Source organism: Ciconia boyciana, chromosome 1, assembly GCF_034638445.1.
Source record: "Ciconia boyciana chromosome 1, ASM3463844v1, whole genome shotgun sequence".
NCBI classification, from domain to species: Eukaryota; Metazoa; Chordata; class Aves; order Ciconiiformes; family Ciconiidae; genus Ciconia; species Ciconia boyciana.
Window position 1 is genome coordinate 2,524,464 of NC_132934.1, and position 27,183 is coordinate 2,551,646.

Sequence of the window (27,183 nt, forward strand, 5' to 3'; positions counted from 1 at the left end):
GCTAGATCCTTGGAGTGGTTGCGCTGTTTTAATTCATGTTTTTACCGTGACTGACATGACATTGTCTTCATCCTGACAAGAGAAGCCAAAGCACCCTGTCATGCAGGCAAATTAATAAATCCATCATTGCAGTCAGTGTAGGTGCAGCACCTCTGGGTGCAGCTTGTCCCCACACCAACAACCCTCTCACCCAAACCCTCCGTCTCCAGCACCACAGTGCCTTTCTCTCCCACCTTGATGTGTGCAGGGTTGTGGCCAGAAATACCACCCTGCCCATCATTCTAAACGGGTTATTTTTTCCTCCGTCTCCCCCTGTGAAGCCGTGGGCGGCTGCTGGTGCTGTTGGACCCACGTGGTCCCCAAACCACCCCAACACCACCGTTTGTGCACCTTTTCCTCCCTTCTCCCCTTCCCGGACCCTCCTTGTAGCCCTCATCTCCTTCCAAGCACACAATTGCTTTTCAGACTCAGTTTTGCTGCCTCAGTATCCAGTGCTTCCAACACCAACCATGGTGACATTGACACGGGCCGCAGTGGGGCTTGCCTGTGGCCCCCAAGAGCGTGGGAGGGCCTCCCAGGAGGCTCCCCCACAGGCCTCAGGCAAGCTCGATTTCATATCGAAGAGATAATTTCATTATCTAAACCCAAACCGGCAAGTAGCGGCTGTTCCTCTGCAGGGAACCAGAGTTTGAGCTGTTCCCCCCCGCCCCTTCTCCTCACGCCACCTCAGCGCCGGGCCCCGCGCCGCCATTACCACCAGCCCTCACCAAGGAACTACAACCCCCATCATGCCCCGCGGGGCGGCACAGCCTGAAGCAGGAGGCGGGGAGGCGTCGCGGGGGCTGCCGGGAGTTGTAGTCCCTGCCGTAGAGCCGCAGCGGTGTCGGTGAACGGGCGGCGGGCGGGGAGCGAACTACCGGCGGCCGGGAGGAAGCGAGGGCGGCGAGGCCGAGGCCGGGAGCGGGATGCGGTGGCGGCCCGGGACGCCGCCTCGCTGCTTGGGGCGACACTATGCACCCGGCCGTGGCGGTGGGGCTGGTATTCGGCGGCTGCTGCAGCAACGTGGTGTTCCTGGAGCTGCTGGTCAGGTGCGGGGCCGGGGAGAGGCTTTGGGGGCAGAAGGAGGGGTTAGGGGCAGGGGTAGGGGTAGGAATGGGATCGGGGTCTCCCCACCGGCTTCAGGACTTGTGAGGGGAGGAAGGGGCAGCGGTGCCCGGGGCTTTCCAGGAGATCGGGGCGGGGGGAGGGGTAGTGGTGGTGTGAGAGGATTTGGGGGGGGGGGTGGGGCTGCCGGGGGGCACCCGGGGCTGGCACTCACCCTGGGGCTGGCCCTGAGGGGGTCTGCGGCCTCGGCGGGGTGGCCGGCTCCCCTCACAGCTTGGGGGGCAGGCCCAGGCCCAGGGGCTCCTCATCAAGGTGCCAAGAGGAGCCCGGGTGTGGATCGCCGGGCCCTCGCCTTGTTGTGTCACCGTCTGATGGGTTTTGTGGGTTTTTTGCGGGGGCTGTTACCCTTGGCTTGAGCCTAGTCTGGTCCTATGATGGGCCGCTTCGGTATCCTGCCCAGGCACCAGGGATCTCCCATCTCTGCTGACACATGGACCACCGCATCAGTCTGGCCCTAAAGCATCCCCACCACCCCTGCTCTCTGATCCCAGCACCTCATACAAGTAACAGCTGAAGTCCCAAGGAGAAGACACGCAGGAACTGGCTAGGGGTCCCCTGGGACGGCAGGCAGGGCCGCGGTAACGTCGTCCATCTGGAAATGTGATCTTCGGTGGCGTCATGTGGCTGCAAAATCAATGTGATGAGGGCGAGGAGTCCTTTGTGGCACTCGGAGCGAAGGCAAATTGTCAGGTTGCAGAGAGAGGAGGGCTGAGCGCTGTGTCACCTTCCTCACCCTGATGGGGGAAGGCTGGCGTGGCTTGGAAAAGGGGACGGTCTGTTGGATTTGTTTTCAAGGCTGGTCAGCAAGCTGTGAAGGCAAAAGCGCTAGACCTGGTTGGAAAAAAGTAATGATTGAACTGGTTCTGCATCTACAATCATAGTAAGTCAGTGTGGAGCTGCATCCCCTGACCATTCAGTACTATGTTCACTTCAGTCATGCCCAGGCTTTTGAAACTAGTAGTTAAAACCTGCCCTTACTTCCTTCCCACCCATCATCCTAGACTGTTAAGAGAAAAAGGGAGTGCAAAAGAGAGCCTGACGCTGTAAGCCAGCAGTGGGATATTTGCTTCGAAGTGGGAGGCCAGGACGCAGGTACCTTAACACAAGGTTGCACAGTCACTCAGCAATCGCGGGATAAATCAAGAAGCAGTTCCTGGAGGAAGAGACCTTGTGTGGCAAGTTGTCTTTCCTCTTGGGGATTGCTCTAACCTCTGCTTTTCCTGCCTGGCTTGTGCTGCAACGTCAGTGAGGGAGGAGGAAAGGGCGCCTTCGAGGTGAGGAAAGCTTCGGATCTGGCTCCTTGCATTTGCATGCAAGATGCTTGCAAGACACACTAGGCTTGTGTGTCCTTCAGCCAGACCTTAAAATAAAAGTGAGCCATTTGGCCCTACTCAAAAGCTGCATCAGGTGTCTAAACCCCAGAAGGGATTTTGAGCAGCAAATCCTGGAAGTCCAATTGCAGATATCTAATTGCAGAAAAGCTGCTTTTTACACACAAGCCTCTCTTAAGCATTGCCTCCCATCCACTTGAGAAATTCCCCTGTTCCTGACAGCTCAGTTCCTTTGCCCCTCTCTTGCCCTGTTCACCTTTGGTCCCTGAACTGGGGCAACACTGGTTATTTCTTTGGGTCTTGGTGTTGTCTAGAGGGAAAAAAGTCCCTCTTGAAGATGAATCTTCCCATAACAAGCAAAGTCCTGGAGCAAGGTCACAGGAAGAGGCAGCAACCAGACTGACAGTCTAGTGGGCAATAACAAAGGTGAATGGAAGAAATTTCCTTGGGATTTATGAAGAAAGAGTAAAGGAATGAGAACTGTTTAGTCTAGAGATGCCTGAGGACAGACAAAAGACTTTAAATGTGTGGAGAATGGCTGCAGAGAAGAGGAGATAAATCTTTCTGCTGGGCTCTGGAGGCAGAACAAGAAATAAGGGGCTTAAATTGCTGTGAAAGGGATGTAAAGCAGGCCAAAACCCCAGGTTTGCTCCCTCTCAATGTAGCGAAGTGGGTTTGTAGGAGAGAGAGAGCAGGGAAACTCCTCGTTGGAGATTTTCAAAAGCAAGTTAAACAAGCCCCTGTCTGAATAACAGAAGGAGGCTGTCCTGCTTTCAGCTGGGATAGAGTTAATTTTCTTCCTAGTAGCTGGTATAGTGCTGTGTTTTGGATTTAGGATGAGAATAATGTTGATAACACACTGATGTTTTAGTTGTTGCCAAGTAATGCTTACACTGGTCAAGGACTTTTCAGCTTCCCATGCTCTGCCAGGCGCACAAGAAGCTGGGAGGGGGCACAGCCAAACTGGCCCAAGGGCTATTCCATACCATATGGCATCATGCTCAGTATAGAAACTGGGGGGAGTTGGCTGGGGGGCAGTGATCGCTGCTTGGGGACTGGCTGGGCATCGGTCAGTGGGTGGTGAGCGGTTGTATCACTTGGGTGTTTTTTTCCCCTTGGGTTTTGTTCCTTTTTCTCTTTCTCTCTCTCGTTGTTTTCCTTTTCATTACAATTTATTACTATTTTTATTTTATTTATTTTATTTTATTTCAGTTATTAAACTGTTCTTATCTCAACCCACGAGTTTTCTTACTTTTGCTCTTCAGATTCTCTCCCCCATCCCACCAGGGAGGGAGGGTGAGCAAGCCGCTGTGTAGTGCTTCGTTGCCGACTGAGGCTAAACCACAACAGAGGCCTGGACAGGGCAAGAAACGCCATCCAGTTCATCCCATTTCCCCTGTCTGGATCAACCCAACTTGTTCTGCTAGTGTCCTTTACTAGTTGTCCTGGGGGGGTCTGTCTTTGAGCCGTGATGCCAAAGCTCTGCGTGGGATGTACATACAGGCCTGGTTAGAAAGCCCATGATCTGCTCTTCGCCTTCTGAAGCTGTGTCCTTGTGAAGTGCCTTCTCTGTAAAAATGGTTGAGGCTCTGCGTGGTAGATCTCAACGGGGTTTCTTCCCTTTATGGTGCAAATGGGGGGTGTTCTTCTGCAGGGGCTGTTGAAGGAATTCTCTATGAAATGTGGAGTCTTCTGAAGTGATGGACAGAAATCTGCTTTGGAGAAGTGATTTGGTTGTGTTGAACTCTGAATGAGAGTACTTTGCATCAATATGCTCCAAACTGGTGTGCAGAAATTGGGCTAGTCTGTGCTCTGCTGACATGACCGAGAGCCCCACTCCGGCTGTTTCATCCCACCATCTGCCAGGGCTGCTAGACACTAGCAGCCCAGGCAATTCCGTCCTAGGAGGCAGGGTGACAATTGCATCACAGAGCTTCTACATTGCTTCTGGAGGACTCTCTATCAGTTGGCTACAGCTAAAGCAGATCTTTGGTTGATACATCCAGACTTCTTGTCACTTCTTTTAGGTCTATCAGTGTGTTAGGATTGTGAGTCAAAGACATGGGCAGATACGGGCTGGGGGTTTTTTGGTTTGTTTGTCTTTTTATTATCAGTCAACAAATAACCCTGTGTCAAGACTTTACTGATAATGTGAGGTCATATGTATAGCAAGTGACTGAATGCAAGGATCTGTGAATTGGGAGGAAACAGTGTAGTGCGTGGAAACAGTCTTGGTTTATTCCAAGTTTACACTTGCTTTCTGTTGTCCTATAGAGGTAAGGTTTACAATCCTGGAGCCTGGCCTCTGCATCCAGGTCAGTATCTCTTCTCTTCCCCCAAGTAACTTTTGAACCTTTTAACCTCATTGCAGAGCAGGGATTGAAGTCTCATGGACAGTTAAGCTCTGAAAAATGTGAAAATCGGCAGGTGGGTAGCGGGGAGGGTGTCAGGCTAGTGCCTACCCTGTGGAAAATGCAAGAGAGAAGATGGCCTTTCCAGGTGCTGTTTGGTGGCAGCTCTGCTTTAACCAGAGCACTGCTGCTTTTTCTGAGATGCCTGGGGGGTGACAGAGCAGATTTGGAGGAGACCAGACCTTCAGCTCAGCTATCCAGGAGACGGCTTGGTTATTCCTGTTCTCCAGTGCATCTCTCAGCTTGCATTCTGCAAAACTGTGTCTGGATCCAGCTTCTAAATACTCGTGATGGCATGTTGCGTGAGCAAGCTGCGTGCTTGTGCAGCAGGGTGGGGACTGGGACTCAGCGGCGTGCAGCTTCTCCATCAAGTCCTTGGCTTTGTTTTCTGTCTTGCACTGGAGAAAAGGGAAGTACTTGCTCAAATTCCTCTGTCTCCCGCTGCAAATAACAGTGAGCTTTCTGATTATCTGACATGTCACAGCCTCCTCTGAGCCCACAGCTGACTGTGTGCCTCCCAGGAAATCCTCTCTTGTTCCCTGTAAGCTTCCTAGGAAGGAGGCAGAGTCTGCAGCAGGCATGTCTGCTAGGAATGGGTAAGCGACATGCAGGGAGTGTTTGTTTAATGTCAGCCTGTTATGGGCTGTCTTGCTCTTGTGTGTAATTCCTCTTCCCTCAGAATAAACACACAAGGTTGATTTGCTGAAAGGTGGTGTCATTTCTGCTGCAAAGGTAGTGATAACTGAGGTGCTTGGGCCTCTCTGGGAGGACAAAGATGCTCAGCTAAGAGGGTCTCTTTCGAGGTCAGACACTGTTTCGTGTCTTTCTATACCTTGTGGGGTTTGAAAACTTCAGTGCAAAGGAAGGCCGTGTCACGTTAGCAAGCTCCCTGGCTTGCCTGACTATCATGTGGCATTTAATGCCACAACCTTTTTGGGCTCCCATGATGAGCTGTTGTAGGATCATTCTTGAACTTACAACCTTGAACATACTTTTGGTATCCAGCAAACGCAGGAGGGCAGAGAGCTAAAGCTTGCTGGGTAAAATGAAAGCAGGTCTGAGCTCATGTTCAGCTCATGTTCATGGGGATGAGGTACAAGCAGAACCACGGGCACTACGCCTTGCTTTGCAGACATGGACCTGACCTTGGCCCTTCCCTCGTGTAGTGGAAATAAGGGCTATTGGAAATCATGCTGCCTTCTTCCTGGGCAGAATCATCGTTTCACCTGGCCTCTAACAAACACAGCAGCTTATAGGTAGGGAGAGAGCCCTATCAAAACCACTTCCCCATGAGAAAGAGGGAAATCCAGCTTCAGTATGGTTATGCTGGTGCTTGAGGTTGCTCATTCAGATCCTATACCCTGGCAGGATGTTATACAGACCTGTGAGATGTGACCAGTTTCCTCTTTCACTTCCTGACCCAATTCACAACGTGCCCCATGACGGGGCTGGCTGTTCGCTTCTTCTTTGGAAATGTTTGAGGAAGGGATAGCTGCACATGTATCTACAAGTACAGGTGAATAAATACCTACAGGGAAGTGTTTAACAAAGGCAACGTGAGAACCTGGACAGATAAAGCAGTAAAGCCCCTCCAGGTTGATGCTCACTCTGGGATTATGAGCTGTTAGCCTCTTTTTATTGGAGCCCAATGCAGTGTTTGTTCTCCATGGCATTGCTCTTATGCTTGGCTTTCTTCTTCATGCCTGCAGGCAGTTTCCAGGATGTGGGAACATAGTGACATTCTCCCAGTTCCTATTTATTGCGGTGGAAGGCTTTGTCTTCGAAGCCAACTTTGGGAGGAAGACGCCGGCCATACCAATAAGGTACAGTTGATCTGAACACTTTTGCTAGGCACAAATTGACTGGCTATCTATTATCTCAAGAAGTGTTTAATAAAATGGCTTATCCGTTTATCCTGTCTAAATCCCATCCATTCTGCAGCATTTCCGAAGCCTCATTGAGAACCTGTCATGCCTGATAAAATATGAACTCCTTGTTTATCGAGAATTCTTAATAGGAAATTGCCATCAGATACTTTCCTGTCCAAGAAACAGGGCAGTATTTTGCACAATTAAGGGTTTCCTGTGTTTGAAGAGCTTACTGTCTCTCTGGGGCTTGGTGCAACGGGCATGGGAGGGAGAGGTTTACTGGAAAGCCAGCCAAATTCACTTTTGCGTTTCTCCATCAGGGCTGATCTTGTCCTGGCAATAGCCTGGCATGTTCATGCTCTGCTCCCTGGCACTCAGTGGCTGAAGTGAAGCAAAGAGGTTTTGTGGGGCTCCTTAGCAGACTGCCTAGCCCGTGGCAAAACAGAGCTGAGTGCTCGGGACAGAGATCCTCATGACAGAAAGTTGAGGACAAGTTTAGTGCCATTCATGGCTGTGTCACAGTGAGCAACTTCAATTTGTGGAGGCTCTCTAGCTTAGGTATAGAACCATGGAGGTGTTCAGCCTGGATTTGAATAGTTTCTCATTCCACTCAGGGTAGTGATGCCTGCTGGCAGAAATTGAATCCCCTCAAATCAAGACTTGTCTTATGCCACTGTCCTTAGGAAAGAGGTGTCCAGAGGAGGTCCATGCTAAAAGATCCCAGCTGGGGTATCCTCAGTTCCCCTTTGCTTCTGGGATTAGCACAAGCTGAGCCAGTGCAGGTCAGCCTGCTTCCTGTTCTAAGGATTTCCCTGCTACATCCAAAGTGGATTGATCTCCTTCTTAGTCCTTGTCACAGAGCCAAGAGCTAGGTGGGCTCCTGCTCAGCTCCAGACCTTTTCTTGCAACCCGTAATCTGTTCTCAAGGTGTCTCCCAGCATCCCAGGGAGGTACCTGCACAGCCATCAGCTGTTTTTTTTGTGTTTGTGTTTCAGGTACTATTTCATCATGGTGGCCATGTTCTTCACTGTCAGTGTGGTGAATAACTATGCCCTGAACTTAAATATTGCCATGCCACTGCACATGATCTTCAGATCAGTGAGTACTGTCATACCATCCTTTTCCTCCTCATGTGACATGTCTTCCCATCATCTCTGCAAGCACTGTCCCTGGTGCATGTGTTCTGCCACCCTCTCTTTCCCTGAGGGCACCAAACCCCTGTACAAATACTGAACTCCAGCTAACTTGTGGGGAGAGCAACCTTGCTCTGAAGGCTCAGCTCTGGTTCTCACTTTCACAGTGTTGATCATTAAATTTCAACTTAATGGACAGACAAGGAAACTGAGGCTCAAACAGGCTTCGTATTTCCAAAGGTGATGGGGAAGTAACAATGACAAAACCAAGCCCAGACTCTGGCTGTCAGCCCTGGATGGACTGAATTGCTGGCCAAAGGGGCCCAGCTTTCCCTTCCACTGCACAGCTACACTAAGTGGTTCATGTCCTAGTGTAGGTGTCTTGGTTAAACACCCCGTGTCAGAGAGCATGTATTTGGCCTAGTTCCACCTGCACTGTTACTGCATAGGTCTTTGCTTTGGAAAATGCTATTAAAATGCATTTTCACTTAAGTGTAGATGAGTGTCAGGCTAAAACATCTGTTAAAACCAAAGAAAATGGAGCTCCAGCTGCTGGGAATAACAAAATCTGCTGCGCAGATCTGCTGCGGGGGAGCTGTTCTCCCACAACATGTCATGGGGTTGAGATACCTGGAGTCAGGAGAGGTTAAAAAGAAGAAAAACAGACAACACTCTAGGAGACCTGTCCCGCATTAACCGTGAGGGATGGTTCTTGTATTGCAGCCCTGCAGTCAATCTATGGAGCCATACTCCTGTTCCCAATTAAAAACACAGCAATTTGGCCATGTTCTGGTCTGTAGCACACACAGAGTGTCATGAGTGGCCTAAAAAAGGGGGAGGCCCGCTGGCCAGAAGTTCCTAGTAGCCTCTTTGCCCCAGCATCCTTGTTCCCAAGCCACCCAGCTCAACTTCTCCCCTCCCCCTAGCTGAAGTGAGACTCATAGAATCATTTAGGTTGGAAAAGACCTTTAAGATTGTCGAGTCCAACTGCAGACCTAGCACTGCCAAGTCCACCACTACACCATGTCCCTAAGCACCACATCTACATGGCTTTTAAATACCTCCAGGGATGGTGACTCCACCACTTTCCTGAGTAGCCTGTTCCAATGCTTGATAACCCTTTCAGCGAAGAAATTTTTCCTAATATCCAGTCTAAACCCCCCTGGCACAACTTGAGGCTGTTTCCTCTCATCCTCACCCTGTCAGTCTCCCTGATCCTGTTCTGGCATTTCTGTTGGTGTTTTGGCATTAGTTGTATTGAGTTTGCGGTGTCTCTCTGGGGCAGGCATCCCAGTCCAGGGAAGTTTGTCATGCTGACATTCTCTTTTGGTTTTCTCCTCTCTCTCTTCTTTCCCAGGGTTCTCTCATAGCAAGCATGGCTCTAGGTATCATCATTTTGAAGAAAAGGTAAATCACAAGCCTCTTTCTTATATCATCAGGGAATGCTCTGCCACTGACTTAATCCTGACTGGTGTTTAGTGCCCTCCCCTTTCCTGTTAAATATTCTTGTTTTACTGATGGGGAAACTGGGACACGCAGGTGTGCGTGGACTAGAGGCTGGAATAGTTCCCTCTTCTGCATTTCCATCACCCCTCACTCCTTCATTTAAAGCAAGCACAGACTGAAAAGAGAGATTTTACATATGACTGCAGCCTTCTATATTAGCTCTTTTCTTTCCTGTTCTTCCGTGAGGCCGGTACTGCTCCTGATGGATGGCTGTACTGGGTCTGGCTGGGATGGAGTTAACTTTCTTCATAGCAGCCCATATGGTATTGTGTTTGGGATTTGTGGCCAAAACAGTGTTGATAGCACACTGATGTTTTGGCTGTTGCTGAACAGTGATTACTCAGTGCCAAGGCTCTCTGTTTTTCCCACTCTGCCCCTCACCGAGTAGGCTGGGGGTGGACAAGAAGTTCAGAGAGGATACAGCTGGGACAACTGACCCAAAATGGCCAAAGGGATATTCCATCCCATATAATGTCATGCGCTGCCATAGAAACTAGGGTAGAGGAAGAAGGGGGTTGGCGGGAGTTGGCTTCCAAGATGGCCATGCTTATGGGAGGAGATGAGTGATTGCTTTTGCATTGTTTTTCTTCTCCCCCCTCTCCCCCCCATTAAACTCTTTAGCTCAACCCATGAGTTTTCTCGTTCTTGCTCTTCTAGTTCTCTCCCCCATCCCATGAGGTTGGGGGAATGAGCGAGTGGCTGTGTAGGTGCTTGGCTGCTGGCTGGGTCAACGCACCACTGTGGGCAAAGACATCAGGACAGGAGCTGCCTGGGGTCTGGCTGTGGGACCAATGTGGGGACATCCCCTGTCACTCCATCACTATGCAGAGATCTGTGCTGGCTTTGATCTGAGAGGGGTCCTTTGCCATGGGCAAAGAGATCTTGGTCCAAATGCTTCTTTTTTGTTGCAGTTGGAGTAAGTTGGCCTTCTCTCCCGGCAATGTCCAACATTAAGTAATGGGTATGTGCCCATTACCCCAAGTTCATACTGGTGTAATGGAGCAAAATGCAATGCAAGGGAGCAGTAGATGAACAACGTGAGGCTGGGCTGGATCACTGACATCTGTCTTCTCCCCTGTGCAGATACAGCGTATCTAAATACATGTCCATAGCCCTGGTGTCCCTGGGGATCTTCACCTGCACTTTCATGTCTGCAAAGCAAGTGGTAAGGATTGGAAAGGGCCTGAGGTCATAGCTGTGAACGTTATTGACAGAAGGAGCTGCTGTCAGCACCTTCATCAGTAATTCCCTTTGCCTGACTATTAATGGAGAGACAAGATGTCTCCTAGCTCTAGGTCTACTCCCTGAAAGCTCTTGTTCCTGGTCTCATTTTCCTGTGGTTTGGAGGGAAGGGATGCACACACATGCATGTGATTTAACCTAATTACAGATGCCTTTTATCCTGTGTTGTTCAGGTTGCTTTTTGCTGAGAATACACCGTTATTTTTTTGCCACAGCTAGGAGCTGTTTTCTCTTGCCCTTACTGCAATGTGTTGCAGTTAGGAGCAGGTGAATCTTAAACAAAACTCAGCCATCTTAAATCTTTGCTCTTTTTATGCCAGAAGAGATTGTCAGCTTTCAGGCTAGATTTTTCCAGACCTGTTGTCATCCAACGTGACTCTCTGTGACCCCTGAAATAAAGTGTATGTATTTGGAGAACAGGAGGGAGTGAAGAAAACCCATGTGTAATACCACTTTGGGCTTTTCCTGGGTCAGCACCCACAGCCTGATCTTGTCAGCTCAAGACAGAAAAATGGCATAAAGTGGTGGTCAAGTGAACATTGGTTGCACTTAATCCAGCTCTGAGAGATTGGAAAGAAACAGGGCTGTCAAACCTCCAAGTCCCCCATCATTTAATAGCTATTTATACTCTTAGGGTTTCTGAGGAAGGTCTGTGCTATGAGGCCTTGCTCTGTATTAATCCAGATTAACTCTCAGCAGACATGGGGTTTTGGTATAGTATGGGCAGTTGTGGCAAAGATGAGTAATCTAATTTGCCGTAAACCACAGAGGAAGAGAGTTAAGCCAAATCATGCTACTTAGAGTTTTACCCTCGGCTAACAGCATCTACAGGCTAGGTTTCCTCAATGTCTTGACTGCAAGCCAGAGCCCTGGTTTTAGTACCTGACAGGGGCTTGGCCAGAGCCCTTGTTCTTTCCTACACACCCACCTCAGATGGAGACAGAGAAGCCTCCCAGTGGGCCATCTGTGGGAACTTTCTAAGTGGCACGGATTATTTTTGTGGTTGAAGAGTTCGGTCTCTGGCCAAGCCAGGGTATTTCTTTCAAAAAAGCTACCTATTTGATCAGACCTTTACACTTTGGCTGGAATCTGGTGCATTCCCTGAAGCAGAGTGGAAAGCAAAGTGTGCTGTAGTTGCTACCACCTCTGTTCAGCCAGGGAAGCAACTCTGCAGAGTGTGAGACCTTGGACGGTCTTTGCTTTATGGGCTTGCTTGGAACACAACACACAAACCAAGAGTGAGGTACAGGCAGGTCCAAATGAGCTACAGGGACATGGTAGCTCATGGTGACTGTCTTGTGTCTCCCTCCACCAGGCGTCTGACTCCAGCTTAAAGGAAGAGGATGGACTCCAGGTTTTCTTGTGGTGGCTGCTAGGTATGTGAGTGCCACATCTCCAGCCGACCTTGCTGGGATACTGGCAAGACTCAGCTCTCTGATGTCCTTGGCCATGTGAGTTGTGCAAAGCAGACTGTGGTGGGAGTCCCCACGCTGAGGTTAAGTTGTGCTGAGTATCTGGTAGATGTTGATTTGCAAAGAATTGGGTTTTGTGGCACTCATTAGAAGCTTTGTACAAGTAGATACTCTTCATTTGGCCAACAGGTTAAATACGGCACCTCAGGGGTTTCTGCAAGCTACTGGCTTAGTGACAGAATGAGACTACAGTCATGCACATTTGCAGATACCTTCTTGATTTCTCTCTGCAAAAGCAGCCCTACCTGATGTATCTGATGCTGTGAGCTATGCTGCAGAGAGGTAGAGGAGCTGTAGCTAGTTCAAGTGTTCATTCAGCACAGTATTTCATGGAGGAGTCTCTATAGTCTGGCACTTGAGTCTATTTTTATACCTCCAACCTAGATTTATTGGTGGCTTTTCAGGGAAACTGGGATTGATGTATTGTCAATAGTGGCAAACAGCTGTATCCCTGGTATCCCACCAGCTCTGCTTACCAGGGCTGAGTCTCTTTTTAAAGAGATGATCTTTTCAGAAGTCTCTTGGCATCTCAGCTTTTGTAATAAGATACCTCTGTCCTCAAGACCATTATCAATTTTCTGCCTGTCTTACCAAGTCTGGATGCTTTGCCTTTTTTCACTGAAAGCCAAATCAAGGGAGTTGTCATGCTGTTTGACTTGAGCTTTGCCATCCCTTAGCAGTGTTGCAAGGCTGTGCTTCTGTTGCAGGTATTGCTGCACTCACCTTCGCCCTCCTCATGTCTGCCAGGATGGGGATTTTTCAGGAGACGCTGTACAAGCAGTTTGGGAAGCACTCCAAAGAGGCCCTTTTTTACAATGTAAGTCACCATGTCTTTTCTGTTGCTTTTACTGGGCAGATGGAGCTGCTAAGAGAGTCCCTTCCCCTCCCACCGCGTAGTCGGCACAAATCCAAAGAATCACACGCTGCAAGGCTGGAGCAGTGAAGAGCGTGCTCTCATCCAGATGTGTGAGGCTGGTTTCCCAGGATGAGAAGTGGGGTGGGTTCACATAATCTAACTTCACACCTTTACTTTTCTCTCCAGCACGCGTTACCACTCCCTGGCTTTCTCCTCCTTGCCCCGAACATCTATCACCATGCAGTCCTCTTCAGCCAGTCTGGTGAGTGTTGCACAGATGGATCCTTGCTCTCGTAGCTTTCTGTCCTCTGGAAAATGCTGTAGGAAGCTTTCAGTCCAGCAGTTGTGCACTGTTGTTTCTGGATATTCAAGCTCTTTGAATTTGCAGGTTTGATAGAAAGCCAAAAGCCAAAAAAAACCCCACACTGTCTTGGGGACATTGTCCAGCCTCTTCCTCATGTTAGGCCAGATGCCAGCATGCTTGGACAAGTGGTGATTGCTGACTGCTGAGAGCCTGGCCATGGGCAGCTGACCGTTCAGCTGGTGCCACAGCAGCTTGCAAAGCTAAGCCGTGAGTTACTGTTTGGATCACTGTGGTTAAAACCCAAGCTTCGCACTAATGCACGCGCGTACACCAGCCAGGTCGCCCATCCATCCACCTTGAGCTATACATCTGCTTAAGTTTAATAGTAAAATTCACCAGGCTTTTCAGTGCCAGCAAGCTTCCTATATTTTGATCCCAATTTTGTGAAACTGGAGGGATCTTTGCTGAGTAGGTTTGCTGGTTCTTTAATTCCCTCTGGGTACAGGGGATATTTGCAAGCATAGATCACTTTATATCTGTCCATTAATATCATTGCAAGGTATTTCTAGCATGCTACACCCTCTCAAGAAAAGCATGAGATAGGTGACCCCTGGGGAAAGGAATGTGGTAGTTCAAAAATGGGATTAACAGGACCAAATCCTCAACCACAGGTGTAAACACAGACCCATTGGCTTTTGTTTTGCCGGTGCTATGCAGGCTTTCACATGCTACCGCTGTCAGCCTCTCAGAGCCACGCAGTTGATTCAGTTTTAACGGTAGGGCAGCCCTGACACAAGGAAGCAAGACAGAGCTTTTCTTCTGATGTCTTTTTTCCTTAGCCTACTTCTTCCTCTATCTTCCTTTCTCCCCTATGGAAGTCCAAGCATAAATATCTGCAAACTCTCTTGTATTTGTACTTTATCACAGTAGGAACAAGATAACTCTCCGTTTGGAGCAAAATCAAAATGTGCCCCATGCCTCAGTCTGCCTAATGCAGCAAGGGCCTCCTGAAGCTGCAGAATGTCCTGGATCATGGTCAATCCTGGACAGGAGAGAGACACCTCTCCTTGCATCTTCTTTAAGCATTTGCAGGACAGTGACCTTGCTCCATCCTTTCTGCCCGCAGAGCTGTTCCAGGTCCCAGTGATCGGACTGACCCTGCCAATCATGTGGTTCTACCTCCTCATGAACGTCATCACTCAGTATCCTTTCAAAGCTCAGCTTGAGACACGCCGTGGAGATGGCAGTGGGGTGGGAGAGGAGGAATGGGGTGGGGGTGCTGAGTCCTTGGACTCTTCCCTGCATTTGGGAGCTGATGTTTGTGTAACTTGGAAAAATATAGAGTGGAATATAACCCGGGGCTTACATTTTTTCCAGGTTGGCTGAAATCTGCCACCACCTCCCCAGGGACAGGCTGACTGGTATAAACTCATCGCAGTTTTGCTAGCCAGCTCTCGGTAGAAGGGACAGATCAGGAACTATTTGTAATATATCAGTGTGTAGAGTCTTCCAGGCAGAGAGGAGAGGTCTGCAAGTCTGATGAAGCTGAGATGCCCTTGAGAAAGGAACATTTCACTCCAAGGCCCTCTTACCATTTTCCTCTCACTCTTGAGACAGCACTGTGCCTTATTGCTGCTTATGCTCCTCCATGAAACCCCCTTGTTTAATTTGCCTTTCCCATGCCCCCCTCAGGGGGGAAAGGAGACTTCTGCTGTGTATAAACAGGGAAGTCTGATTTTAGCTTCCCTTGGCTCTATGGCAGGGACTGTAAACCCTGCGCGCTATTAACCTTTTGCCAACACGTCAGCCCCAGCTGCTCTGTTGGGGTAGTTTTGCTGTCCCAGAGCAGGGTCAGGGGGAGGCTGGGAGATGTGGGGTGTCCCTGGGGTTTGTAGTGAAGCTGTTCATAGCTGATCTGAAGAGAAGGGAATTTTATTCCCTTTATTCCCTCTATAACCAGACTGGGGCTATCCATTGCCCAGTCCTTTTCATTCCCAAAGGCCTGCCCAGGTGTCCTCCCTCTTCAGCCCCAATATCCCCTTACCTCCGCCCACCCAGATACGTCTGCATCCGAGGCGTCTTCATCCTCACCACAGAGTGCACCTCCCTCACCGTCACGCTGGTGGTAACGCTGCGCAAGTTCGTCAGCCTCATCTTCTCCATCCTCTACTTTCGCAACCCCTTTACGGCCTGGCACTGGCTGGGCACCACCTTCGTTTTCGTGGGGACTCTCATGTACACGGAGGTTTGGAACAGCCTTGGGCCCTTCCTGGCTCGCTGGAGGAAGAGGCCAAAGGAGGAGTAACAGCCGGGGACTCTCTGCAGGGACCTTTTTATTGTTTTATAGAGCAGAGCAGCAGGGAATCCCCCAGAGGGGGGTTGTTTTTATAACACGAGGGAGGTGTTGGCTGTGCCAAGCTCCTGGGAAACGCGGAGCCTCTGCTGGGAACCTACCTGAAATGGATCATGGAGAGACGATACGGTTATTTTTGCAAGGTTGCATTTTTTTATGCAACCCCTTTTGCTTCCAACCTCTCCCCCTGTTTTTTTTGTTTGAATATCCCTTTTTAAGTAATGTAAAAGCTGACCCAGTTCTCTGTTAGGAGCCCAAGCTTGTTGTGGTGCTGTTGTTCACTCCTTCCGCCTTTGATAAGCCGGACCCTGAGCCTGTTTGGTGCCGTCCTTTAATGTCCAGGCAGCTGTAGCGGATGGCTGAGCCCCAGGAAACTGCTGTTTGTGCAGCAGGTTGTTAGTTACACTGGAAATGCCAGGCCTGGATGTTAACCTGAGTCCTTGTTGCCTGATCCTACCACCTGTGCTGGGAGGATGTCAGATACACCCGTAGCTAGAGCCTTCCAGTCTGCCCAGTAGATCCTCCACTGGGGAATGGCTCAGGGGGGCTGATTCCCAAGCCACTGAGCCCCCATCACTAGTAGCAGGGCCTAGTTGGGAGCCTGAGGAAACCAAAAAGGGGACAGAAAGTGCCACTGTGTCACCTTTGCAGTCTTCTCAGGGAGATGGTGAAGGGCTGTTGAGGCTTCGCTGAGTCCTCAGATGTTGCCCTGATACTTCACCAGCCGGAGGGTATCATGGCAGACACACACAAGTCTATGGGGCCGGATGGGATCCACCCAAGGGTACTGAGAGAGCTGGTGGAAGTGCTCACCAAGCCACCTTCAATCCTTCATCAGCAGTCCTGGCTAACCAGGGAGGTCCCAGCTGACTGGAGGTTAGCAAATGTGATGCCCATCTACAAGAAGGGCCAGGAGGATCTGGGGAACTACAGGCCTGTCAGTCTGACCTCGGTGCCAGGGAAGGTTATGGAGCAGATCATCTTGAGTGCCATCACACGGCACGTACAGGACAACCAGGTGATCAGGCCCAGCCAGCGTGGGTTTATGAAAGGCAAGTCCTGCTTGACTAACCTGATCTCCTTCTATGACAAGGTGACCCACCTAGTGGATGAGGGAAAGGCTGTGGATGTTGTCTACCTAGACTTTAGTAAAGCCTTTGACAGCGTTTCCCACAGCATTCTCCTGGAGAAACTGGCTGCTCATGGCTTGGACGGGTGTACTCTTTGCTGGGTAAAAAACTGGCTGGATGGCCGGGCCCAAAGGGTTGTGGTGAATGGAGTTAAATCCGGCTGGCGGCTGGTCACAAGCGGTGTTCCCCAGGGCTCAGTATTGGGGCCAGTTCTGTTTAATGTCTTTATCAATGATCTGGACGAGGGGATCGAGTGCACCCTCAGTAAGTTTGCAGGTGACACCAAATTGGGCAGGAGTGTTGATCTGCTGGAGGGTAGGAAGGCTCTGCAGAGGGATCTGGACAGGCTGGATCGATGGGCCAAGGCCAATTGTATGAGGTTCAACAAGGCTCAGTGCCGGGTCCTGCACTTGGGTCACAACAACCCCATGCAACGCTACAGGCTTGGGGAAGAGTGGCTGGAAAGCTGCCTGGTGGAAAAGGACCTGGGGGTGTTGGTTGACAGCTGGCTGAATATGAGCCAGCAGTGTGCCCAGGTGGCCAAGAAAGCCAACGGCATCCTGGCTTGTATCAGAATTAGTGTGGCCAGCAGGAGCAGGGCAGTGATCGTGCCCCTGTACTCAGCACTGGTGAGGCCGCACCTCAAATCCTGTGTTCAGTTTTGGGCCCCTCACCACAAGACAGACATTGAGGGGCTGGAGCATGTCCAGAGAAGGGCAACGGAGCTGGGGAAGGGTCTGGAGCACAAGGCTGATGGGGAGCGGCTGAGGGACCTGGGGTTGTTCAGCCTGGAGAAAAGGAGGCTGAGGGGAGACCTCATCGCTCTCTACAACTGCCTGAAAGGAGGTTGCAGTGAGGTGAGTGTCCATCTCTTCTCCCAGGTAATAAGCCATAGGACAAGAGGAAATGGCCTCAAGTTGTGCCAGGGAAGGTTTAGATTGGATATTAGGAAAAATGTCTTCACCGAAAGGGTTGTAAGCATTGGAACAGGCTGCCCAGGGAAGTGGTGGAGTCACCATCCCTGGGGGTATTTAAAAGCCCTGTAGATGTGGCGCTTAGGGACATGGTGTAGTGGTGGACTTGGCAGTGCTGGGTTTATGGTTGGACTTGATGATCTTAAAGGTCTTTTCCAACCTAAACAATTGTATGATTCTGGGGGTTCCTCCTGCTTTGGTTAGGTCCTCAGTGCAGGTCGCTTTTCAGTTGCTTCCTACTTTTTCCCTCATTACAAGCGTGTTCAGTCGTCTTCGTTACCAGCAGTCAGCTGCAACGAACTGTGCTGAGCCCCCAACGTGCCTGTGGTCCCCCCAGATCCAGCCCAACCTCAGGGCTCAAATGATGCCAAGAAACTTAAGAAGGACCAGTACAGCTGAGCTTATTTCTGCTGCTGTGGGGGGCTGGTTTTACTGTCCCTTCACCCAGTTCTCCTCTTTTCTTCTCTTCTCCCACCCCTTGGGCATCAGCTTTGCTTGTGGCATTTCTGTGCATCATAGCAGCGTCCACCTGGCGCAGGACCAGCGTCCCTTAGCGTCACCCCTCAGCTGGGGCCAAGAGCTTTGAGTGTGTGTCCCCGTGCATGCAGGCAATGCGTGTCTCCCAGCAAGGTGAGGAGCAACAGCCACAGCTCTTCTAGGAGCTGCTCAGCGTTGGGCAGAGCAAGGGTTAGCGCGCAGCCTTGTCTTGGTCTCGGAGCAGTGGGGAGCACTGTTTTGTGCTGCCTCAGTTTTCCTGGAGCACCTCGTCCTCGTCATCATGATACTGTCCCCGCTCAGCTGTGATATTAAGGCATCCAGCGATGTCAACCTGATTCACATCACGCTTGGCCAAGTAAGGACTATACTCCATTATTCCTCCACCCAACGTCCCGATGGCTTCCAGCCTTGGTGTTTACAACCCCTCCGAGGTTAAACCTGTGCTTGTGGTGGGTTAACCCCAGCTGTCAGCGAGGCACCACACGGCTGCTCGCTCACTGTCCCCCACAGTGGGACCGGGCCGGGGAGGGATAGGAAGAGCAAAACCAAGAAAATTTGTGAGTAAAGATGGTTTAATAGCAAAGGAAAGAGGAAGGGAAAAAAAAAAACAAAACCCAAGTGATGCAGAGGCAACCACTCAACATCTCCCACCATTAGAGCTATGCCCAGCCAGTCCCCAAGCAATGGCCACCTTTCCAAAACCTCCTCCCCGCTGTTTTTATTGCTGATTTTTATCTGTATCAGCTGTCTTGGATATATCCCTTCCCAGCTTCTTGCCCACCCATCGCCTCATCATTGGTGGGGGGGAAGAGTAGGGGAAAAAAGGGAAGGCCTTGGTGCTGTGCAAGCCCTGAAGCATGGGTGTGTTGTCAACGCTGTTTTAGCCATGAGTCCAAAGCCCAGCACCAAGTTAACTCCATCCCAACCAGAGCCCGTACGATGCTGCCGGGACCCGCAGCTCGCTCCTTCCTGAGATGCTGAAGGGTTTTCTCTTCTGGTTTTGATTTTTCCTGAGCCTGAAAATCCTCTTGTATTTTGAGTGTCAGACATGGGATGTTTCCGAGGAGTTTGTAGATGGGGAGACTGTTTCCCAACAGCTGCCCCAGCACCTAGTGCAGGTCAGCTCTCACTTCCAGCTGTTTGCGCAGGCTCCAGGAAGGACCCAGAGAGAGGCAAAACCTTTATCCCTCAGCTTGATCTTCCAACTTATTTGCACGGAGCTTCAGCTGAGCCAAGGAGGTAGGGGAAGGCAACACAACTTCAGCGTGAAAGCATTGCCAACACTGAGTAACTGTGGGGTTCAGCAAAGCTTGAAACACACCGGTGTAGCACCAGGCTGAAGGCAGAAGCCGCATTCACGGTTGGGCAGCAGGAGCTGTAACTGCTGTCAGGCGGCCGTGGCGGTGGTTGCGGTAGCCTGGGCTGGGGATTTGGCAAAGCAATAGCTGAGCAGGTGCCTGAGTGAGTGTAACGTACTGTACATAGACTACACGGGTCGTGGTTTAACCCCAGCCGGCAGCTAAGCCCCACACAGCCGCTTGCTCACCCTCTCCCCTGGTGAGATGGGGGAGAGAATCGGGGGGGCGGAGGGGAATAAAACCCGGGGGTTGAGATAAAGGCAGTTCAATAGGACAGCAGAGGAAAGAGAAAAAAAAAAGATGATAAAAGAATGTACAAAACAAGCGATGCACAATGCAACCGCTCACCACCCACTGACCGATGCGCAGCCAGTCCCCGAGCAGCGATCGCTGCCCCCCGGCCAACTCCCCCCAGTTTCTATACTGAGCATGATGCCATATGGTATGGAATAGCCCTTGGGCCAGTTTGGCTGCGCCCCCTCCCAGCTTCTTGTGCGCCTGGCAGAGCATGGGAAGCTGAAAAGTCCTTGACCAGTGTAAGCATTACTTGGCAACAACTAAAACATCAGTGTGTTATCAACATTATTCTCATCCTAAATCCAAAACACAGCACTATACCAGCTACTAGGAAGAAAATTAACTCTATCCCAGCCGAGGACAACTCCCTAGGTTGCTCTTTGTATCAAGGAAATTGCATGTTGTCTCCAATTTCTGCGTGATGCTGGCAGGTTTGGGGATGTTTGGGTTTCTCTTTTTTTAACCGTGTGCTGTACTTGGTCTTCACTCGACCCAGGGTTGTTATTTGTTGTTGTCAGGGGTATTTTTTAACTTTACAGTGCAATCTGTGTGTTTCTGAATATTTTTAATTGTTTCAGCGTCGCAGAAGTGGCAGCGATTCCCTTCCTGCTGTAGAACGGTGCGTGAGCTTGCCCAGTTGTGAAATGGAGGAAAGGTCCATGCAGAAGGGCCCCGTTAGCCAAAACTAGTATTTGAATCCAGCCCCCCCGCCCCAAATGGAGCTGCTGATTTGTTCGGTTTTAACGTTTGCTGTAGAGATAATAGCACATATTTTTTAGCAAAGGCTGGAAAAGTGGGTGAGACAAAATACTTTTTGATCAGTATTCTGGATTTGCAGAGCTTTTGGGTTGGCTGGTTGGGTTTAGGGTGGTATTTTTGTTGTTGTTTTTTTAAAAACAAAATAAATATGTATCCTCTTCAAAGGATGTTGGTCTTTTCGTTTCTCCTTTCACGCTTTGCTACTGGAATCAGCTGCTGGTGATTGGAAAATTAATGGGGCTCTGAAACCAACACACAATTTCTCCTGCCTTTAATAGGAGAGAAGGTAGGAAAGACTCAGCCCTTGCTGGGGTTTGAGGGAAAGACCCAACCATCTCCCTCCACTGAAACACGGAGCAGCGTTGCGGAGTCCTGCACCCAAGGCAGCACCCGCAGTCCTCCCCCACCACGGTGGCTGGCGTAGCCAGAGGGCTGGAGCCACAGCTCCCCAGATGTGTCCTCCAGGGCTTGGCGATACTGCTGAGCAAAGCCGGGCTCTCCTCCCCAGAAAGCACGTGCCCATCTGCTGTGCTCCAGCCCAACGTTCTCCTCCAGCTGCTGCCACGAGGTGAGAAGCTGCTTTCCTCAAATCCCACGTGCCCCTCTCCTCCTCCTCGGTCACAGCGGCTGACGGCGAACGCACACGGCAAATGCAGCTAAACCGATAATGAGCTGCAGGGCTGCGCTGCCAGCAGACTCTCTGGGGTGGCTGTTTGTTTCCCTCCTTCTCTGCAGCCCTAAGCCAGGACCACCAGCCTCATCCAGCCCTTTCAGCTGTGGTTCCTCCTAAAGGGGTGTTGACCCAAGATCGGGAGGGGATGTGGGAGGTGTAGGAAGGCAAGAGAAGCGAAGGGTGGCCTGGGGCGGGCTCCTCTTTAATTGCACTTATAATAAACAGTATCCATTAACTTGCTGCCGACGGTCTGCACCCAGGTGGGTGAGTTGGGCAGCCGAGGTGCCCGGCAGCACCCACAGGGGTTGGGGGACCTGGCTCAGGGCAGCAGTTTGTACTGAGGAAACCATCAGGATTTGAGGTTCCCCAAGCAAGGCTCAACAGTTGTTTTAAGCTCCCAGTTTCTGGGAATCCCATCCATGCAGCACAGAGCGCCGCTTCGCTTGCCGTGGTGTTATCCCAGGAGAAGTCAAAACGGGGAAGGAAGCCTCCTGGTGTCAGTGCTTACCCATGAACTCGGAGCTGAGTGGTCCAGATGGGACCTGGGGTAAAAAAAAAAAAAAGAAATGAAGTGATTACTGTGGTCTTTCCAGACCCCGGTGACGTCTCCGTCACTGCAAAAACAGCGACGTGACGTTAAAATCCTGCCCATCACTTCGCGTTTAACACACCTGTAAACCTTCCCCATCTCAGAGCTTTAATGGGCACGCTTAATTCTCCAGCAGTTACCAAGTATATATATTTCTAATTTAACAAATCATCTTTCCCCAGACCCTGGCAGCCGTTCGTTTAATAAATCCTCATGGGCCAGGCTCTGCTTTCATCAGCTCAGAGATTTCTGTTCAAAATTTTTTGCCTTTCATTAAATCTGGGCTGGTGTTTATTAATGCTTTCAATCTTTCCTCGGCATGTCGCAGCCTGGCTTGTCATGGTTGGTCAGAAAGAAACAAGGGATATTTTTTTATTAAAGCGAGAGGGAAAGCCTTGAACTCCTTTGGGAAACGCGATGAAATTCTTGTCACTTCCAAGGTGTAAAAAACTTGCTCCTGCCACTAAATTAAACGAGAGGGGTAGGCGAGGGGATAAAGATGTCTCTGTAAATCACTTGGAGCCACACAGTTCATTTCTGTTCAGCGTCTTTCATTACAGCAATCATAAATCAGCGGTTGGAGCCCAAGAGGGCAAGAAGGTGAGATTTATTGACGGGGGGAATTTGGGAGGGGAAGAGCTCAGAGGATACGGAACCATTTTTTTTACCTCCAGCACAGCCCAGGCTCACAGATCTCTGCTGGCACCCTTCCTTCTTCGAAAGCTCTCCAAAATTTGCTGGAAATTTTTAGTATTTATTATTATTTTTCCACTTCCATACAGTTATAACCAGCTGGTTTTCACCCTTTGCTCCCCCCTCTCCCCCTGAGCAGCTGGAAAATGGATGCACCAACCCTGCCTTGACCAAAGGACCTCAGCACAGGGCAAGGGGACCGTTCATTTACTCCTTTCCAGCTTGAGAGGGAGGAGGCAAAGCAGGAGCACCATGGCCCCGTTTCCCATGGAGGAGGTGCTGGGCACCGGGCAGAGAAGAGGCAGGTGACACCAGGGAAGAGGCAGGTGACACCATCTCTGTTGGGAAGATGCCTGTGGTCACGCATGCCAAGACAAGGGGCTAAACCTGCTTTGGGCCACCAGAAAGACCCTGGGTGGTAAAAATTGTCATGGGGGGGTATAACCCCTGGGCTGGTAGTTTGGTCCCCTCTTTAGAGGGCAAAAAGCAGATGCTGCCCAAAGCGTGACACAGCGGTGACGCCTGAAGTGCTGCAGAGAAAGTGGGCATTGCAAAGGGACCTAAAAAAAAGCAGAGGTGTCTTCCATCACGACAGGAGGGGAGGAAGCAGTCCCTGGAGCATCATTCCTGCTGTGCTGGCGGCTGCTTCGACCCTTGAGAAGAGCAAGAAATAATACCCCAACCCCCTCCATCAGCCAAGACTGCTGGCTTGTTGGTAGATCTCCATTCTGAGCGCCTGGAAGACACCATGGCTCATTGAGCCCGCTCTGTCATGAAGGTGTGCAGCCACTTACCAGCCGTGTTTCAGACGGCCTGAGGTCATATCGGCTGGGTGCAATCCCACAGAACGCAAGCACTCGGGGTGGGGAGTTCTGCATCGTGCCCTGCCTCGGAGGAAGGTGGAGTGCAACGCTCGGAGTCAACTAAATGTCACGTGAGATAACGGGAGGAGAGGAACATGGTCCTTCATAGTCCCCACAGTTGACTAGTGGAAGCTCCAAAGCATGGGATTAGTGCAAGGAATACCACTCCTGACTGCTTTTGAACCCCACATAGTCTCCCACATATGGGAAACCATCCTTTTCCTGCTGGAGGATTTATGATGCCATCCCATCTCCGCTCCAGATAGGGGCAACATTCTGTGAGCCTCTGTGCTGTTACCAGCCAGGAAAGCACTGGGGAATGGAGATGTGGGTCTCAAGAGCAGATCTCTTCGGTGGAAGGATGCTCAGCATGGGGGATTTTTCACTGTGGAGCCTTCATGCCTCTGTGATGGACATTGATTTACACCTTCATGCTTCTACTTGCTCTGAGGTATGAGCAGGGAAAAGCACGAATGATAAAAATGTAGGAGCCACCTCCTCCTCCTCCTCCTCCTCCTCCTCCTCCCCGCAGGAAAATGAAATTCAGCCTCAGCTACAAGGGTTCCTCTCCCTCCGCCTTACAGGAGGCAGAAAAAAAAATAATCTCAGAAGCTTGAAATATTTTGTGAAGGTTACTGAAAGGGTATGTCCAAGAAGCAAGACTTCACGCAGAGCTTACGCAGGGTCTGCAGTGCTGAGCACCCCAGGGGCTGAGCGCCAGGGCCGCGGGGCTGACTGTCCCAAGGGGCGCTTGCTTGAGCTCCAACCCCGGAGACCATGAGGAGATGCCATGAGAGTATGCGACTCCAGGTGGGCTGGCAAACGCAGCCGGCGTTGGACGTAACAACTGGTAAATGAACGGGGGACCCAAAGTGGTTTGCAGGGCTGGAGCTGTTGAAGCAACACCATAGAAGTGCAGGGTGAGACCGGGGAAAGCCCTGATGGGTCTCCTTCAAGCCCTTCACTGGCTCTCCCTTGAGTTGGGGATGCAAAGAGAAACACGGGCAGTTGGTGTAATCACACCGAGCGGTAACTCTCCTCACCCCCACCGCGGTACTGTTAAAAAAAAAAAATTATAATTCATTTTGACAGCTGCCAAATTAGCAGCATATTATGCAGCATATTCAATTAGACAAGCTCCCGAGGGAGCAGGCAGAGGTAGAGGGCAGCCAGCTGCTGCTGGAACATGACATGGTGCTTCAAGAAGGTATTTTTAGAAATGTATGTGTGTGCTCTGCAGAGAAATAAACAGCCCTTTGGTCAATACTGGCAACTATTCGCCATCTGTTTCCAGAACATGCTTAAAAAAATAAAATAAAAAGGTGTAGATGCTGGACTCGCAGTGGTGTCACCAGCAAGTCAAGCCTGTTCCGGTGGTTTCTAGCTTCTAGGCTTTCCAGGGCCCCTAGCAATGGGTTTAGTGGAGGAGGGATGCAGGGAGATGAAGGTCAGAGCACCAAATCAAACCATTTTGCATGCATTTTTTTAAAATACAGCTGCTAATTTGGGGAGCGGGTGCTGGAGAATCCGAGCTGCCACGTGTCTCCTGCTCTTGTCTTCTGCCAAGCCCGCAGCAGGTTGCCTTGGCTGCCTCCGCACTCTGTGATTGTCCGTGGAGCAGCTTGGCCTCCAGCACTCAATATGCTCAGCAGATTTCCAGGAGCAGCTCGTTACGGACCTATTCTGCAGCCCCTGGAAGTCTTCACTGAGCTATGCATCAAACTTTTAGCTAGCAAACTTCATATCCTCTCCTTCAGACGCAGGTCTGTATTAAAACTTGTCCCCTTATGTCTAGCAAACCTGCTATTCCTTAATTCAGCAGCTCCCTGTCCTACAGCATCTGTGTTGTAACTCCTACCACCTTGCTACTGGCCTGAGGGAGGAATCAGGATAAAACAGCTACCCTTGACGTCCCAAAACACTTTTGCATAAGCACGGTCTCCTCTGCTTCACCTCAAAGACCCGGCATTTGAGCAGAGACGCAGGACTCCTGGGTTCTGAGGCAATTCCTGTAAAAAAAACCTCACGAGATAACACCAATCAGTGGAATTTCTCCCTGCCTTGATTTACTGATGTGTAACACAGGGCTACGACACAGCACGTGTGATAAGCGCGTGGCTACATCCTCCGGCTGGTAAAGCCATTTGCATTCACGAGGCAGCAACCACAGTTACTGATTTTATTGAATGTTGAATGTTTAATTTAAAAAAGGGAAATTAAACAGCTTGTTATACTCCCCTCTGTAAAATTCAAGACTCAGAGACTTGTTTGACTATGACTAACTTAAGGTGTTACTCTGCTGTAATCCAAACACGCTTCCTGCCAATAAAAACAGAGTTCCCTGAAACAGCCCCGCTTTTATCTGCCAGTCTATAAATATATAGGCACCAAGTTACAAGTTCTGTACTTTCAGCCAAAAATAAACGCTCTAAACTAAAACCGACAAACTGCAAAGCTTCACAATCTGCTAAATGAAATGTAAATATTACATATCGGCAATCCAACGGCACTTCTGCCGTCAAACGCGGCCAGATGTTCCACGCTTCAGGGTGCAGTAGACAAAGGGCAGGTCAGCAGGTTTTTTTGGGGAACCTCGTAAATTGGGTTAGCAAGTCGATCTGTGGTCTGCTGGGGAGTGGGAAGAGAGCAAGTGAGAGTGTGTGGCAGTAAAAGCTTAGGGAGGGAAGAAACGGAATATTTTGCTGAATTGACTTCAGCACGTTTCTAACCTAAGCTCCTCCCTGGTATTTTTAAAATCCCACGTCCTATTTCTACGAAAGGTCCGCAGCCCCTGGACCCCATGAATGTGCCACATTTGGACATATTTGACAGCTCAGGGCCTGAGAATGGATTGCAAAATAGGAGATTCTCTTCAAACATTATTGTGCGATACAAATGCAAGTAAGCTAACCAATACCCTGATCACAGAAGAACAAATGATTTCTTTTTCCAACTGGGAAATAAGAGTAACATATTTATACTCCACCTGTATGCTCAGCTCTATATAATCAAAATAGAGATACAATTCCTGCACTGGGGAGCTTAACATTTAAGACTGTTCCTGTAAATATGAGTAGTTTGAATCGCTGTGCTCTCTCGCTGAAGATGTACAAGGCTTTTGCAAGGATTGCCGACTTCAAGGAGAGGAAATGCAGCACAATTCAGGGATAAGTTGTCATGTTTGTTTTACACAGAAGGGAGTAACCGCTCCAAGGGAAGCGTGGAGAGCTGGGGCTGAATGCAGAAGTGATCTTGGCTTGGAGAACTGCGCAGGAATGGAAGCAAAAGGAAAGAGACACTGCTAACACCCGCTGCCCTTATTGTCCAGACATACGCATGTACCCAGACTGCAATGCAGAGCAGTCCAGGTACATGGGTTCCTGCAGGAGCGTCCAGGAGAAAACTAATTTATGTGCACTGACTGTACGACCTTCCTAATTTAAGCGAGGAGGTGTGATCACCCCTGGCCGTGCCGTGTATGAACCACAAGGGACCTTGTACGTATTCATTAACCACGACACTGGCAAAACTGCTATCACCTGTAAAACAGCAAAAATCTGATACGCTCATCAGCACCCATCTCCATCAACCGTGCAGGCAGCCGTAACAGCCAGGCCAACTTCTGCAAAGGTATTTACAGAGGCAAAGCAGCCGTGAAGAGCCCCGTGGGATTTGCTGAAGAAACCGGGGAGGTTCGGTAGTTACTCAG

The 27,183-nt window shown here is 50.2% G+C and overlaps 3 protein-coding genes across 3 annotated transcripts in view; 1 reads left to right on the forward strand and 2 right to left on the reverse strand.

Annotated features, from left to right (window-relative positions):
* Positions 1-1,855, reverse strand: part of LOC140649644 (uncharacterized) — a 147,318-nt gene extending 145,463 nt beyond the window's left edge. Inside the window, exon 1 of the mRNA XM_072857137.1 lies at positions 1,659-1,855. The gene's annotated coding sequence lies outside the window, so the exon portion shown is untranslated. The remainder of the gene's footprint in view (positions 1-1,658) is intronic.
* SLC35B4 (solute carrier family 35 member B4) lies at positions 870-20,823 on the forward strand. The gene is made up of 10 exons (XM_072857147.1): positions 870-1,088; positions 6,616-6,729; positions 7,770-7,872; positions 9,265-9,314; positions 10,497-10,578; positions 11,971-12,031; positions 12,835-12,944; positions 13,170-13,245; positions 14,414-14,489; positions 15,346-20,823. The coding sequence occupies exons 1-10, from the start codon at positions 1,012-1,014 to the stop codon at positions 15,590-15,592; spliced, it is 996 nt and encodes a 331-aa protein (XP_072713248.1). The 5' UTR covers positions 870-1,011; the 3' UTR covers positions 15,593-20,823.
* A 286-nt stretch (positions 20,824-21,109) lies between these two features.
* LRGUK (leucine rich repeats and guanylate kinase domain containing) overlaps positions 21,110-27,183 on the reverse strand; it is a 59,534-nt gene continuing 53,460 nt past the window's right edge. Inside the window, exon 21 of the transcript XR_012042999.1 lies at positions 21,110-21,871. The gene's annotated coding sequence lies outside the window, so the exon portion shown is untranslated. The remainder of the gene's footprint in view (positions 21,872-27,183) is intronic.